We start from the raw sequence: 16,738 nt of genomic DNA, 5'->3' as shown, positions 1-16,738 counted from the left end.
TGCCAATGCACTTCCAAAGGCTCTTTATGGAACACTAAAACATACTGAGGATGTTCGCGGAACCAGATGTGCTGTAGGGGTTCTTCGAACCACGATGCATAGACCATCTTAGTGTGGTCGTTAGACAAATATAATCATTATCTAGCCTGACATGTAGGTAAGACATACTACCAGAAGTTTTATGGACGTCCTCAGATCATCTACGGAACTTTAGAACCCCTGGAAGCACATCTGTGCTGCTAGCGACTCTTCGTACCGAGAGCCTATGACCACCTTAATGTGTGGCTTAAACAAGTCTAACCCTAATATCGCCTTAGAGCATCTGTTTTTCTAGAGAACAAAATGGCGGAATGAAAGCGCAGATGACTGACATTCATGACATGCCGTGTTTATAAACGTCGCCAGGCGAAGGAGTCGTTCACTAAAACATCGTTCTCCAGGGTAAGCACGGAGCCCAAGCGTTGTGAGTGCTGCGGCGACGGGTAAGCCCGAGCTACTGGCCATTCACCACCAGTCCGAAGGCAGGCAGAAAGTCTTTCGCCAACTGACCTGGGCCATACAGGTTTCCCCGCAATTTGCGATCATACATCTCGAGAGCCCAGAAACGTTCGATAGCTTTCCCAAGCTATGCATCTGCAAGGGTCAACAGAGCAACCGTCGGGTGAGGACGAAGTCAATCACGTGGTTTCTTTGTTTTTTTCCTTTTTTGGGAGGCGGGGGGGAGGGGGGGGAGCAGTTTATGAAGACTGGTTTCTTTGTGAAATCGCAGTCTATCTACCCGTACTATGATGATCGTATTTTCGAGTGATTCAACTGTAAGAAACCGTTTTAATTCCCCTTGGCTTTTTTTCCCACTTGTTTTATACCCATCACCCCCACTGTTTATGCTTTTAATTTCACTTTCTTTTCGGGTGACTGTCTCTATACACAGCCGCCTCTTTAATTTTATTTCGGCGATCCGCTATCACTCTTGTCGCTCATCGTTCTTTTCTGTTGTAGGAACTTTGGGGGAAAGGGTAAGGTACAAGCTCAGCGGGGGGATCGGTGACTGAGGGCGTCAGTGCACGGCAGCTCGGAGCACTTGGACCCAAAACTCGCACTACAGAACCGAGGGACCTTGGGTTCAATCCCCACCCCTGCCCGTATCGACCTGTGTGAACATCGTACCGGCGGAGTATTGCCGTTTGCTCACGGAGTAAAACCATAGAGCAAATCCAGGGCCTTGATTGGCCTATTTGAACGTCCAGCTCTTTTGCAAGCAGGAGGCGACTGTAACCCTTTCGCGCTTGTTGTTCGAAATAAAAAGACGACTCTCACCAAGGACGGCGGCGTGTTGCCCTTTTCGGAGGTGCAGTGACGAACGGCGGGGTATTGTATCACAGAAAGCGCATAATAACTCTACCCGCCCCCCCCCCCCCCTTCACGCCGCTTCACGGCGACAGTCTGCTGCGGCACATTACACCAAGCAGCACGGATTTTGGCTAAGCACTGGCCAATGACTGGTGATGGTCTTTTGGCCAATGGCCAAAGAGTGGCCATTCATTGACCAATGTTTGGCCAATGGCCAGAGAAAGGCCAGTCATGGGCCAATGGCTTGCCACTGGCCAAAGCACCATTGCCAGCGATTGGCCAATCATTCCTTGAGAGGCGACACATTGGCGCGTGTTACCCCACTCGACCCCCCTCGTTCACGACGCGTTTCGCGGTGACAGTGTGCTGCGGCACGTTGTATTGTATTGTATTGTATTGCACTTTTCTTTCACAGTGCCGCTGGGTGTGCAGGTGTTCAGGGAAAGGCATTGCGGCCAGGCGCGTTTCGTGCGCCTGACACCGACCGGGCGGCGCATAGGTTGAGACTAGGAAAATAAAATAAAAAGTAGAAGAATACGGTAGAGATGGGAGCACACGCAGACAGGCACGAATGGGCGCAGCTGACGGTTAATATTTGGAGGTAAACAAAAGGAGGCTTCCTTTGGTGGTGAATATAAACCCCCAGGAGCGCCTGGTGGAGAGCTAAAAGCGTCTAAATCTCTCGAGACGGCATCTCTATATCCGAGGTGGCATCTGTGTACGCGCGAAACTACTGGCGCCGCGCGTTTTAACCCGCCGGCGGCGCGCGCATTTGTGACGTGCTTCAAAGAAGGCCATTCAGGCTCCCCGGATTCGCCCCCATGGTTTTACTCCGGAAGGAAACGGTTTATATACGCGTACCGGCGTGGCGGTCGCGTATAACTACTGCGTGGTGCACGTTGAAGACCCCCAAGGCTAGCGGCGGATACTGCACTCGCCACATGTTTCGTCGCAGCAGATACACCAGAGGCCATTTTGGGGGCTGACTAATTTTCCGCTCCCTAAACATGCACACGGCGTAGTTAAAAGCTCGGAAATGGCGTTGTGGTGTCTGCTTTTAATCGTGTCTTCGTCTCAAAATTAAATGGTTACAGAGATATTTTCCCTTTTTTTAGTATTAAATGGGGAGATTTGTGGACGATTCCAATTCACAAAACGCCTTACAGCGTGACCTTGTACACCTCCTTATGAAAGCGAGATACTTTCTGGCGAGAAATTGGCACGAGGAGGTTTTAAGGTTTTCTTCGGAGGAACGGTGCATCGAATGATATCAAATATGCACCGTCGGCACTTCGTAGACCTGTAATTATAATTATTTCCATTACTGCAACCTAAGTTACAGAATGTCGTAAGCCCAAGGCTGAGAATCGTTCCACTTTAAATCACAGCGCAAGCAAGGCTACGACCCGATCGGGCCAATCAAGCAGCACCAAAAGTGCATCGTCACGACGCTCGACGTCTTTGTCCGTTTCCTATGTGGGCTCTGCTTGATCGCTTCCATCGTATCGCGGTGTTGGCAGCGGGGTGCAAGTTCGTCTGCTTCTTTTGCGGGGGGGGGGGGGGGGGGGGGGGGGTTGTGGTGACGTCAGAAAAACGCCGAGCTCCGATTGGCTCTGGTTCAAGAATAGAGGGTAGACCTCAAGGCAGCTTGCTTTGAGCTCTACCCACTATTCTTCAATCAGAGCCAATCATAGCTCAGCGTTTTGACCTCACCATAATTCCTGCAAAAAGAAGCAGACGGACTTTCGCTCCGCATACTACTGAAATAGGGAGCCACTCAGTGTGCACATAATGTCTACGCGAACGTAATAAAAGTCAGCAACACAACAGTGAACATATGAACAGATATGAAAATAAACGAGCGAGTCGCCAACAAAAAAAAATGAAAACAAAAACCTAAACAATGCATAGTTTGTGCAATGAAGATGAAAGTTTATTACAAATGGGAGGCTAACCACTGGTGATGCGTCTGCCATGCAGTTATTCGCTGGTTAATTACTCTTATTGTGGACTAGTTTTGTTATCCCGCAGTTTAGGTGGGGGGTGGAAGATTTGCTGTTTGGACTATATATTTAGTGATCTGGAAAAGAAGGGCTAGCGTTGTTTCAGATCAGATACTTGGAGGTTGAACGCGAATGTCCGCAATAGTTGGCTAGGTGCATGCAACGTGATTGAAGAAAAATCACGAGGGCACATAACGAGGACGTGTTACGGTATTTTACATGCACTCTGTAGACTGATGTGGTGGTCCGTCCCGAAAGCTCTATTTACTCGCTTATTCGAAGAACTGTTGCCGTGGTGATAGCTTAATCTGATGATGGTCTACAAGAACGAATTGAAATATCTCGGCTTGGGCGATTAATTAAAAATAAAAAGCTACGCAGTGGCTTTTAGGTAATTATTTCGTATAATAATATGTCACACGCCCCTCGTGACCGATACAGTCATTCCGAACGAATACGTCCTTTATAACATGTTTCGTTGAACAATATTTTCAGTAGAAAAAAACGCTCGGTCGAAAATATAACGGATACAAGAGAGTTTTACCGTAACGCTATCGACACATCGTTACCGTTACCTCCCTATTGTAACTGCCGGGATCGTATCGCAAAAGAAGCTTTTAGCAGAGTTTTAACAAATCGTTCTCACAGGTCCCATGTCGTAACGGACATGAGCATCAAAGCATACTTCGAAGGGTCAGTGAGTGCCTCCGATGCCAGTATCGTTCTATACGGAAACACAAGTTTCTAAAACTTCCCATTAACACCAATTGTCGAATATCTGTGAGTTGTTTACATAGTTGTCCTTCAGACGCAACAATACAGGTTACGGATATGGGCCGATGTCATGAACGCGAACGTGCTAACTGAGACCAACATATACCGCCAAAAGTTGGGGCGATCAGGAAATATAATCCGAGAGGGAAGTTAAAGCAACAGAAATAAACGTAAGGGAAACAGGTGTGCAAATGATGATGCCAGACTTGGAGGTAAAGAGATTGTTCAGCTGCATTCCTATTGCCTTTACCAGTCTGATATCTTCAGTGTTCACTAATGTACTCTGTAACTTAGTTAATGCATACTCATTTGAACTTCCCTCAAGCTGCGAACTCCTGTACTTTAAGCGCTCCACCCTCGAAATAGATCAAAAATCGGGAATTTCTGAAGAGCTTCATTCGACTTCGCCTCTGGGTAGGAGTGTGCGCCCTGGAGCGAATATGCGGCCAAGAACGGACGAACTTCGCCCGGCGGCGCGTTCGCTTTTGCGCGTGGCGCAACAGCCACCGGCTACGCGGAGAGCGAACGCCGCCGGGCGAAATTCGTCGTTTTTTTCGCTCAGTGGAGTCCAGCCTTAAATGCATGTATACGGCGTGAGCGTCGAAGACCGTCTGCGCCGGGGTTCAACTTTTAGATTTCCAATAGTTTCGTTCCTGTTTTTGTTTACCGAAACGGAGCAATACCCTATAACTGCCGCGGCTAGACCGACCGTCCTTCTCCAACTTGGACAAAGGTTGCCACGTGATACCTGGAGATGCCGTTGTGTCGGGCTCGTATTACGGCGTATCGAAATATCAATGACACTGTTCCATCCCACGTCCGGGTGATTTGAGGCAAGGCCGTCGTATGATGGGCCCACGGTTGAATGGACCGACGGCCTTATCTACTCACCTGAAGACTGACGCTATTGTCTGTTTCTGGGCTGATACGTTTTGCACGAATGTGAAGAGTCTTTGACACTCCGTTCTAAACGAGCTAGACAATGCCAGTCTTTAGGAACCAAGCGTTGATTCGATAGGTCAGAATGTCGGTCTTCTTCGGTATCGTACAATAGATCTTGTATCCAATAAACTGTGGTACTGTGCAAACATTTTTTCTTTCTCTGTGCTTCGGTTTATATTAAGTGCGGGTATATAAACGCCGACAAAACAAACTAGAGCACAAGTGTAAATTTCGCGCAGCCTGATAGCTCTGTGCGGGATCTGTTAGTTAAGGATGTATCCAAGAGACGTCTTCGAGAAACACTCCTATGGTCACCGCCCTGTAGTATCAACAAGCGAAGGCTATGCGTTGGCATGCATTTTAACTGCTCTTGTCCAGAACTGTATCCAAAAGATGTCAGAGAAAGCTTAAGGACCTCAAAACCTTGTTAACAATGTCAGAATCTTTTTTTTTTTTTTTGTCGTGCGAGTTTATTGTTATTTGTGCTAACTTTGTTGTCCTTTTAGGTACCATATACTTTCTTCCTCTCCCGTCAGAGGATGATGTGACCTCAACCAACACCTCCTTTATAGCAAGGCCGTGAGGGTGTATTTTCTACGTCACTTTCCAAAGGCCGGCGCGAGATACAGATTGAGCGCGAGGGCTGCCTTTGGCTGGTACTCGCGTTCAGTCTGTGAGGGCACAATTTCCTGCCGAACGCTTATGAGGCTCTCGAGTTCAATATAAGTGACACCCGCTGGCCCTCAGTATGTGACGTAAAACATTCAGCACTGCGGCCTTGTCATCAAGGAGGTGTCCTCAACGACGGGTTCGTGAGAATAGTGTAATCGCTGATCGGACCGCTATCTCATTTTCTGACGGCTTCGTATATAGACCATTCCAAAAACGCCTTCTTCGCGCTGCCATCTTTGTCAACTGGACTGTGCAGCGCGTACTGGGCATGCGCAGTAGCTCTCTTCTGCAGAAGATCAGACGCCGCGCATGCGTCCACAAGCCAGTGATTCAGCATTTTTCGCCCGGCTGATAAGCGCTGGGAAGGGCGTACGGGGCAAGGGCCGCAGCGGTAGAAAGGAGAAAGGTACTCACGTAGACCTCCTCCCATTGGCTGACGTATCGAACGAGCCTCGACAGCCTGAGTAGCCTTAGGAGGCTGAGCATCTTAGCGAAGCGCAGGATGCGCAATGCGCGGCCCGCGTGGAGCAGCTGGAAACTGTCGCTGTAGTCCTGGATGAAGATGAGAAAGATGTAGTCGAGCGGAATGGAGCTGATCAGGTCCAGGAAGAACCAGGTGCGGATGTAGTGGTGGGCGATCATCCGCGGGTCCAGGATCACTTGCTCCGAGTTGTCCTGGTGCATGATTCCTGCGGTGTCAAAGGAGAAGAGGAGATGACGCCTACTAATTTTAAACATATTATCATCCTCGTCATTCGGCGAGTTGCCTCCGTAGATCGCAGCGATTGGCTGTTCCAAGTGATTTACGGGAAAGTAGGCGCTTCATATTGCTTAGAGCGTAGGGACTCCGTGGAGAGAGTATGCGACGAAGAACCGACGGACCTCGCCCGACGGCACGTCGCTCACACGGCTTATGCATTGTACAAAACACAGTCTGCATACACTGCCTGAGCTGTGTTTGTTCCTTGTACGATGCCACAAAAACTGTATGCAGACAAGATGGAGGCACACATACGTATTTATGATGTCAAAATGCTTCATACATGGTTGAGGCGTGTCCGCGGATACTTTTGTTGTCATGTCCGCGGAGAAACTCCGTGTTTCTTGTGTGATGTACGACCAGAGTGACTGCGGTTTTAGGAGAGACACTTTAAGCACCCCGAGCAGCCTGGGGCGGCGCACTGCGCATGCGTAGAACTTGTGCGCGTGCGCAGTGCGGCGCCTCCTGCTGCTCGGGGAACCTGAAGCCTTGGGGTCCATCCCTATTCTAAAACTCTCTATGCGAAGAGCAAGTCGTCTGCCTCTTGCACAGGGGTTGCGGTGACTTTGATTCTAGGATAAGGAATATACCTCAAAACAATCTGCCTTGAGGTTTACCCACTCTCCTTCAATAAGAGGCCATCAGAGCGCGGCACTCTGACTTCACCACAACCCCTGCAAAAGACGCAGACGAACTTGCGTTCCGCATTGGCTCCGTGGAGTTGAGCCTCCACGGGGTGGGTCTGTGACCGCTCACCCGTTCGGAAGTTGACGACGATGTCCAACAGGAAGATTGTGTCTGAGAGACAGTTGAAGGCGATCCACCGGATGGACAGGTCATCGTTGAAGAACGAGATGGCCACGGGCAGAACGATGAGGTTCGCCACGAGAAGCAGCAGCATGCACAGGTCCCAGTAGAACCTGCGCGGAAGGACTCCAGGCTTTGAGGCTGGCCTTCACTTCCAGGGCAGAGCGGTAAGCCGCAGTTCAAAACAAATATTCTAGCACAAAAAAAAAAAAAGTTCTGACAGGGAAAGTACATTAGGAAGGAAAGGAACGCCACAAGATACCTGGGCAGTGTGAATTACGACACTCAATCTGTCCTTTTGCTACGCCTATAATGTCTCCACTATAGTGACTGGTAGATTAAGAACCGCAGGGTGTGGCTAGTCCATTGAAGCCAATAAGAACACCGAAAAACGAATAATCAACTGAAATGCGTGAATATGATTGGCTATACCCCGCGTTCCTTAAGTGGTCAACGACTTTAGCAAAATATACCTGTCGATGTGCCTCCATCTCCCGCCAGCACGGCAAATAAAGGAAGTCTGCTATCTTTTGGAATGCGAAACTTGGACTTTGAAATTGCTCAGCTGCCGCTAGCGAACGAGATTATCTAGGATTCCGTGTTTTCGGAGTTTTATTCCTCGCAAAATTCGGATGGTGTTTTTTTTTTTTTTTTAATTTTTTCTCTAAGTTTATTTTTCGCTGAAAATTTGGGGTTCATCGGAGCCTGGTTTAGTTAGATCATCAATTCTCCGAAATTCGGAGTTAGTTTTAGTGTGTTCCCAGTTTCATAAAAATTCAAAAACGAAATATATAAAGTCTGGGTACCGTTACCCGTTGTCCGGCAGGAGCCCCGACGAGCTAAGTGGCAAACCCCTTTCGTCACGTAAATGGTTGAGCGTGTTGGTTTCTAATTTATAATAACGAAAGAGGGACATCGAAGGCAAACAACTACACGTAGTTCGAGATTCCGAAGGAAACCGAAGCGGACTTTCTTCAGGACCACTGACCCTGTGCTCTTATAAAGTGTATTTGTAAAATACCGGTTTTCTTTTGTCGTTGTGACCGTAATATTTTATGTTTTTCGGGTAAATTCGAATTTACGGAAAATTCACCGGCCAGTGTTTTTCGGATATTTTTTTCTTCTCCAGACTCATCCGAAAACACTGAACTCTAGTTATATGGTCCGAAATTATCATGTTGGCTCGGTGACAGTTTCCTGTAGAACACGGGGACAGCCAATCAAGAACCTTTCCGACTCGAAAATTATGATTTGTTCTGGGTTAGCAAGCGTGACGTTTTCGCATCATTTTTTTTACAGGCCTAATCATACTCCAAATTTCGTCATTAGCTGGGATTCTTCTACTGTTCGCGTTGATGGGCTAAATTTCTTGTTTCTTTTTTTCTTTTTTTTAAAGGGCAGGGAATGTGTGGTGAAAGTTAACTTGAAATCCGAACGTAACGAATAATGACCTGCACCCCCCCCCCCCCCCCTCTCTGCCGTCACCACACGGTAGTAAGTTGTACTTTTCAATTATGCATGAAAGTACCACATTCCCAGAATTGGGACTCTGCAATCGACTGAACGGGGAGCGAAGATTTGATAGTTTCGCCGTCGCCTTCGACAACCTTCGCGCCTCTAACGCATTCGAAATATTAAACCGTTTTTGTCCTTTTGTTTTTCGTGTTTGGCTCCACGGCGCAATATCTTAGTTTTTTTTTTTTTTCGTTCGCATAAATAGGAGGGTATAGGTTTCAATCTGAAGCAGAATGAACCTGTTTTACATATCTAATTTTATTTCCACTATAAACGCTCAGCCAGTTCAGAAAGGAACACTAAAAGCCGCCGCGCATCAAAGGCAAAATTGGTTTCCATTTCTTTCTTTACGGCGCGTTCGTGTTTTTTTTTTTTCCTACTTTATTTTCAGCCACTTTATAAAAGATGGCGTGGCTAGACTGCAGGGAGCGCTAAAGTGGTGCTTTAAAGACGATGGCAATTTTCGGGTCGTAAATTTAAGGGCGTCGCCTTCGAGCACCATCCTTTTTTATGATTATTTTTGTTTGTTCTCTTTGTTTACACTTTTTTTATTACATCGGGGGCTTGCATATTGAAAGGGAATTTATATGCTTTCTTTTTTATATTTATTTATTTATTTTTATGCGTAGGAGAGGCGACAAATATGGCCGGTGCAATCGCGCATCGTCCTCGGGGTTCAGAAACGTTGTTGCTTCATCAGAGCTACACAATGAGTGGCGACTCTCTAACGACCTGATTTACAGCAGAACATCCGTTCAGTAGAAAATCGGGTATAGTCTCAGTGATACAATACGGTAAAATCTGGTAAAAGTCGTAAAACGATAGCCGATCTAAAATAAGATCAAAAGTCGGTGTACGACGCACATGTCACAATAAATTAAACAAAGTACTCCTTATATTATGAGCTATACAAACCAAGTTATAAATTAAAAAAAAAATATTACAATTGCCTTTGGTGGCTAAGTAATTGTCACAAGAGTCTCATGTAGCCGAATGTAACTGACTTCAGGCCTAACCCATTCCGCTCGCCCAATGCGTTTCATTGAAATTACTTCTCGATTTCATCAATTTTAATCATAAAATAATTTTATTTAGATATTAGACTAATTACTGTAATCGGTGCTTCAGTAATTCACGACGAAACTGATTTAGTTTACATTTGATTTGACCTTTTTCCTGATACTAATTTGTCGTGTACAATAGAATGCCGAGGAATCCAGTTCGTTCGTAGTATCTCCCAGTGGCAGAGCTTGGCTCTGAGGAGATGCTATTTTAGCGAAATTATCCCGGTATTCTTGATTTCCAGTAGCTATTTAACCGCGATGTCTTAGCCGAGGCAGAGTAATTCTGTGACGTCATTGAAACGACAACTGCAATTTAGTCTATGCGCACGCGGAAAAAAACAGCGCCGCAACCGCGTAAACAAAATTACCACCCCCCCCCCCCCCCCCCCCCAAACAAGAAAAGAAAAAAAAAAAGAGAGAAAACTGCTTATTGTAAGGTGTGTCCTCTCGTCATATTATTCATCGGCCATTCTCATCAATGGCCCTTCTTAGTCCCCTTTTTCGTATCTGTGTCACTACGTATGTTCAAATTCCTACGCGTTCTTGTGTATATTGCTCGGAATGCACTGTGTCGTATCTATCATATATATTGCCATAATTTAAAAAAATTTAAAAATTTTGGCTTGTTGAAACATGCCAAAGTTTCTATGCCCTTCGATTAATGGCTCATGAGTTTCCTGGGTCCCAATGATTGTGCAGTGTTGTAGTTAGCTAAATATTGGATTTATAAATAAAGGAGACGTATTCGTCTACCTAAAACAATCTATAAAATGTTTTTTTTTTGTGCGGTTATTTATTTAGACTTGCCTCATTTATATCTACTTATCTATTTTTTGATCCTGGAGACAGCGACATATATCCCTCGATCCGGCCCCTTAGACAAAACGATTGGAGACCTCTGGTCTATATGAACAGGGTTTGCATTTTACATGGGTGCGACTGTTGCTCATCGAATCGAGATTTTACTATTACGATTGGTGGCACATGGTTAGAAGAGCAAGAAGAAGGAAGATGGGTTGCGTGTGATTGGTCCCTGCTTGATCCGATGCGCTACGATTGCATTCACGTAAATGTAGCTCAAGATCGCTCGAAAAATCTCAATGAAAAACGGTTTATGTATAAAAAGTAAAACAGCACAAGGACACGGACAAGAACAAGAAGGTAGACGAACAAGGCGCTGTTTTAATTTTTAATCATGAAATACCTACTAGCCCAAACTTCTACGTTAGTCGGTTTATGTGCAACGAGTTTAACCGTTGTGGAAAGGATCACGAAGCTGGAATATTGCGTTCAGAAATTTTTAGGCGGGTGACTTTCACGCCTAAAAAAAAGTTGCTTTCTTTGTCGTTTTCACCGCTCGCTGAATTGTCAGCAACAATACTCACTTGATATACCACCTTAACAAGCCCGTAGTGCCTACGCATGAAGATGTGCCATTCATCATGAGGTTTCACCATGTCCAGCAACGCAGCCCAGTTTTTCTTAGGTCATATGTTCAGTCTATACTTGTTTTCACCTGAAGAACTGCGGTAAAAAAAGGGTCCAACTCTTTGGAGAGCATTACTAATTTCCCCATTTATGTAGAGTACTAAGATATAAGTAGGTGCAATTTAGACGAGATATATGTTATCAAGACGTGCACGGTTCAAATGCCAAAAGCGTCGCTTCCTCCTCCGACAAAGCGCAAAACTTGTGTTTTCTTTTTTGGGGTGCAAACGAGTAGACTTATTCGCCGAGCTTCCTCCCTTAGATTGCAGCGACTGTCTTCCTCGAGTGCTTTGCAGGAAAGATAGACGCCCCAAATTTCTTGGAGGGTACGTATTGTTGCCAGCCGTGCTATTGAAGCAGAGTTCCTCCACCCATAAATATAAAATGTAAAAAAAAGAAGAAAGAAATGGACAGCGATCTTTATTTTTAAAGTCCTACAATACACATAATGCACTCCGATATATTTAGGAATTTCTTCGCTAAATATAATGGGAAAACTGGCTTGGTACAAAGGTCTGTCAATTTTCCCGCTAAATTTAGCGGGAAACTATATTGGTGTAATCCGTCACGGGGCGTCAGGTCGCGTGACATCAATTTTACCGCTAAATTTACCGGAAATATTAAATTTTTGTTTTTGTAGGCCTTGTGACATCAGGTCGCGAGAAATGAATTTCCCCGCCAAATTTAAAGGGAAAACTTAGTACTTGGTGTATAGGTTACGTGACATTAATTTTTTTTCTGCTAAATTTAGCGGGGAAATTGGTTTGTATATCTTGTGACGTCAATTTTCCCGGTGATTTAAGTGGGCAAACTGAATTCTTGAATAGGTCACGTGAAGTTGCGTTAAATTTATCGGGAAATGCACGTACGGATGGACGGACAGAGAAAATTTTGCCAATTTATTCCACCGTGGTTTAAAAAACTCAAGTTTGATGATTTCTTGCTGCTAAGCCGTTACTATTCATTGCTAGTTGTGTCCATAATGTATGGTTAGATGGATGAATGCGGAGCCATACTGAACGGATGAATTTATAGGGTGGTCCAAGTCACCAGGCTCGATCTATAATGGACCGTACAAATCATAGAGTTATTATAATAAACGCTAGAGGCTCAGCTGGCGCTAGTGTCTACGGGACTTCCGATTGCAAATTGAAGCAGACAGCATGCAGTCTACTTTTCCAGTTTTCCTGTGTATTCCTATGGGAAAACGCGCGTGAATTGTGTCTCGTCGCCGGAAAATAATATCAATGACTTTTGTTATATCGGTTGTACTGGATAGTATGTACCTTTATTAATATTGTGAAAGTGTAATAGCTTTAGTTACAACATTTTTCCTTTACTTCTGAACGATGTTAAACTTCGCCAGATTTCAGGCCCAAACCTTTGTTCCATGGCAGGTATGTAGAAACGCGACGATTCTAAGCAAAATAACGATCGAAAGGAATGTGGAGTGTGTTCAAAGTTCGCCAGCATTTCGTTGGTGCTTATATATTGTAGTATGCCTGTCCTCTCACTGTATGAAAATGACCGCGTCGTGCACCTTTACGAGTGATTAAAAAAACGTTAGACACGTAAAGAATAAAGTACGTGGGCTAACAAAGGTGTGTTTCCTTATTATTTCCTATGTTGGGAAGTTTTTATCGCGCACCTGTTCTTTGGCTTCCCCCTATTTTCAAAGATTTGGAGCGTGCGGGTGATGATTTGAACACAGAACAAGCATCTTCGCACATATTCATGAGCAGAAAGAATAAAGCAGTACTTATTTATTGCAAATCGGACTATATTACGTGACTTTCAATTTATTTTGATCGTCTGCAAGCACAAGCAGTTACTTATTCAGTGTTACTGCATAGTTCTTGCCGTCTCACTTGGTTTTCCACATGTACTTCGTTCGTTTGGCACGTAAATCCCCAATGCTGGAAAGCGCCGACGCCGTGTTCGCGCTAACAGTGTCCGGCAGTGCGCATACATACATGTACGAAGAAGTTTTAGCAACGTTTTGCATGCCACGATTTTAAAATAAAAACGCCGTAACTGACCAGTTATTCATCTGCGTGACTGGGAAATGTTCCAATATGCCTACTAGGTACGAATTATTCGTGATATTTGCTCTTATAATCGAGCGCAGAGAGGAAATGCACTCGCTTTTTTCCGTAGAAATGCATTACCGGAAGTCAATTTCGGACTGCTTGCTGTCTGCTTCAATTTGCAACAGCACACTAGCGCCAGTTGAACCTCTAGCGTACATTATAATAACTCTATGGTAAAAATCGACGCCTGCACTACAGTAGCCTGCACGTAGAAATCTAAACTTTTCTTCAAAAGTGTAATTCACAGGTCCGTTTTTTCTTGTAAAATTACAAAGCGTAGCTCTCTTTCTGTAAAAAACAAGGCCAAGAAACTTGCCAAAATCTACGGCGGGCAGCAACGCAGACGACAGGGGTCCAGTAGCGGGGTGTGTTTGGCGTTCGTATAGGACCGAAGCGCTCAAGTTTCGCCGCCGACTACAGCGCCATTCCAGCCCCTGGCGGGACGCCCGAGTCCGAGTGGCTCGTTGTTTTTCGCCTCGCTTCTCCGTCGTAGGCGGTCGGATATAACATTCATTGCGATAGAGACGATATAAAAGCCCGGCTAGCACGAACATCTCGTTGTTGATCGCAGCAACAATCTCCGATGTTGTTGTAGTCGATCCTTAAAATTCTACCGCTTCCCTGAAAAGCCGTGCGAGACTCGAACGGCGCCAAGCCTGGACCACGTCGGTGCTCCGACAAAAGTAAGTTTCTCGTTCGTTGGAAGATCAGTTTTGCTAAATACGCGGGAAAAACTAAATAGAATTGGTGTCAAAATAGAAACAGAATCACTACCGAACGCGGGAAAGTCAGTTGGCAGTGCCTGCGTGACGGAATATCTGATTTTTGTGCGCGTCTGTCGCTTCCCTCGAGGTGTTTGACGGGGCTTCGGTCGCGATGTTGGATCCCTTTGGCACGAATATTTCAACTACAATCACTGGCAGGGTGAGAACGGCAGGGAGAAGCTTCAGTTCCTCCAGCACTAGCTTCGAACCGTCGACAGGGTTTCTATCTCGCGACCATCGAGCGTTCACGTGCAGCCACATCGCAACGAAGGGCAACGAAGACGTGCTGGAGATCGGCCGTTCACAAGAGACGCCCTGCCTGCCGTTCTGACTTTGTCAGAACACTTCTAGCTAGGGGAGGGGCTTTTGAAAGGGTGCGATTGCAGCTTTCTTCTGCCGTGTGTGTTTCTTAATCGCTGTTCCCGTTTTCTTTAGCTGTTTATAGCCATCATGTACGACGCTATAATATACACATGCATCCCCCCCCCCTCCCAAACAACACACACAAGGAATGCACTTCCAAACAGCCTCAACCAGCCTGCCCCCCCCCCCCCCCCCTCCTTTTTAAAATAAAAAGAAAGCCTGATTATGTTTTTACTTGCAAGGGACAATAACAGTTTCTATTATTTCGTGTCGATTTTCTGCTGATCACACCAGAGATCTTATATTATTGACTTATTTTTCAGTGGGGGCGGTTCAGTTTTGATTCCGCCAACGTCAGCGAGGATCTGCAACGTGCACTTCGTGAACACCTGCAAGGACAACGCTGAGGCTCATCCTGCAACAAGTCACTAGACGAGATGCCAGCTGAGGTGTTTAATAAAGACTAATTGCAGGAAACCTACCAACCCTGTAATTGCTCGTGAAAGATTCTTAGTTAATTTAAATTAATTTTCACTCCCTCGCTCGAAGATGCAGGTGACCTTTCCTCATCTATGTTGCATTATCTATGTGTGCCCGGTTCTTAGCCAGTTAAAAGTATCGTTAGTTCATTGGCAACTTCTGTAGTCTCTTTCGTCTTCGAGTTGCACGTTTTGGTTTAGTCTGTACCCCAAGATTCAATATAGCTTGGCTAAAGATGGATAAGCTTAGGTGACGACTGCTTTCTCACGAACTGGGAGACATCTTTCGTGCGATCTGGAATATCTTGAACAGCTGATCTGCCATGCAAGATCTCTGAAATAGTCGGGGTTCTTGGCCCTACAATTTCTTGGACAGTCCTTGCTTCTCGAGATGTGTACATCATCTGCAAGTGTCCTGCCAGCCATACTTCGAGTCTACGCCAATGTCACCGTGTTAAGAGCACGAGAAGAATTTTCATATTGTCACAAGGTTGTGTGTTTACCTACCCGTGGTTGTGACAAAACTCAATAAAAATCGTTTTCACTGTCAACAAAACATTTCTGAAAGCGATGCATTATGCTGCTGTACCATATTTTCCAGACTATAGTCCACAGGGGCAAATTTGGGGTAAAAAATAGATTTTGCTTACATTGTACACATACAGAGCATCGTCTGCACCTGGTGCTTAGTTGTCACGAATATCCTCTCATAGACAGCACACCTTGAGAAATGTCTGCTTTCTTAGCGCAAAAAGAAGCTGGTATTATACATAAATTATCATTAACATACCCTTTCATTCACAAAATCCGTCTCGTCATAATCAACGATATTGAAAAACAAAAATCCCGCATAGTCCGCACAGCCTAAAATTTTCATTTTTAAAAGCATAGCCCGGAAAATACGGTACATTCCTGGAAACGCTTGAAAACATGCCAACATGCCACGAAAGAAACTTTATTCAGTGAAGCAGCAATGAAACACTGACAGGCATGGATTATTTTTCCAGAAAATAAAAATTGTTCTACTAATGACAACCTATCATGTGTCACTGGTGTTTTCTTTGCTACACAACATTTTCCTCCTAAAATGTCCCACACAGTAAAGTATGAATCAAGCCCCCACCCAATATTTGAAAATCTTGCATGTGGACTGGACAACTTGAACCTGAAAGAGAAATTAAGTTTTTTTTATAAATCCATCCAACTGAACATTGTCATGAAAATTCGACTAAAATTATGTGCAGTCATATGCATAGCAGACATTTATGCTGGAGATTTAGTCTAGGCTAGCCTCTTTTCGTTTTCAACTGTTTCGCCCTTCTTTCTGACAGAATCTCGCAGCACATTATTGTTCAAACTCGCAGAAAAAGTACCATTAATCAGCAGGAGCAGGTCCCCAGTAACTGCAACCTACTGCCTCAGTGAAGTCGGACAAAAAAACCTGGTAATAAATCTACGAGGCCTTTGTTCAGGTCGTGCCCTGGCGTTTTAGTTCCCTACTGCTGAGGCAGGCTGATGAGGACGCGTGTTCAACAATACTAATAACATTACGAGCGTCGGCACAATGCTCGCACCGATCCGCGACTCCAGCCCAGCGAGGACCTGCAGTCTCAACTGTACGCGGGGGACTTATCTCTTCCCGGAATTATCACCCTATGCCCGCACGA

The 16,738-nt window shown here is 45.3% G+C and overlaps 1 protein-coding gene and 1 long non-coding RNA gene across 2 annotated transcripts in view; one reads left to right on the top strand and one right to left on the bottom strand.

The window, feature by feature from the left end:
- Nucleotides 1-16,738, bottom strand: part of LOC8032418 (potassium/sodium hyperpolarization-activated cyclic nucleotide-gated channel 2) — a 61,746-nt gene that overhangs the window by 29,813 nt on the left and 15,195 nt on the right. The window contains exons 3-4 of the mRNA XM_002409868.5: nucleotides 7,258-7,421; nucleotides 6,156-6,430 (exon numbers count right to left, since the gene is read on the bottom strand). Of these exons, the coding sequence (XP_002409912.3) occupies nucleotides 6,156-6,430; nucleotides 7,258-7,421 (439 nt within the window). The remainder of the gene's footprint in view (nucleotides 1-6,155; nucleotides 6,431-7,257; nucleotides 7,422-16,738) is intronic.
- LOC121835018 lies at nucleotides 13,859-15,073 on the top strand. Its single transcript, XR_006077445.1, has 2 exons — nucleotides 13,859-14,148; nucleotides 14,916-15,073. It is a non-coding gene; the product is annotated as an uncharacterized LOC121835018 (long non-coding RNA).

Source organism: Ixodes scapularis, unplaced genomic scaffold, assembly GCF_016920785.2.
Source record: "Ixodes scapularis isolate PalLabHiFi unplaced genomic scaffold, ASM1692078v2 PGA_scaffold11__112_contigs__length_91849675, whole genome shotgun sequence".
NCBI classification, from domain to species: domain Eukaryota; kingdom Metazoa; phylum Arthropoda; class Arachnida; order Ixodida; family Ixodidae; genus Ixodes; species Ixodes scapularis.
The sequence above is the reverse complement of the archived record's forward strand: the minus strand, read 5'-3'. Positions and strand labels throughout refer to the sequence as shown.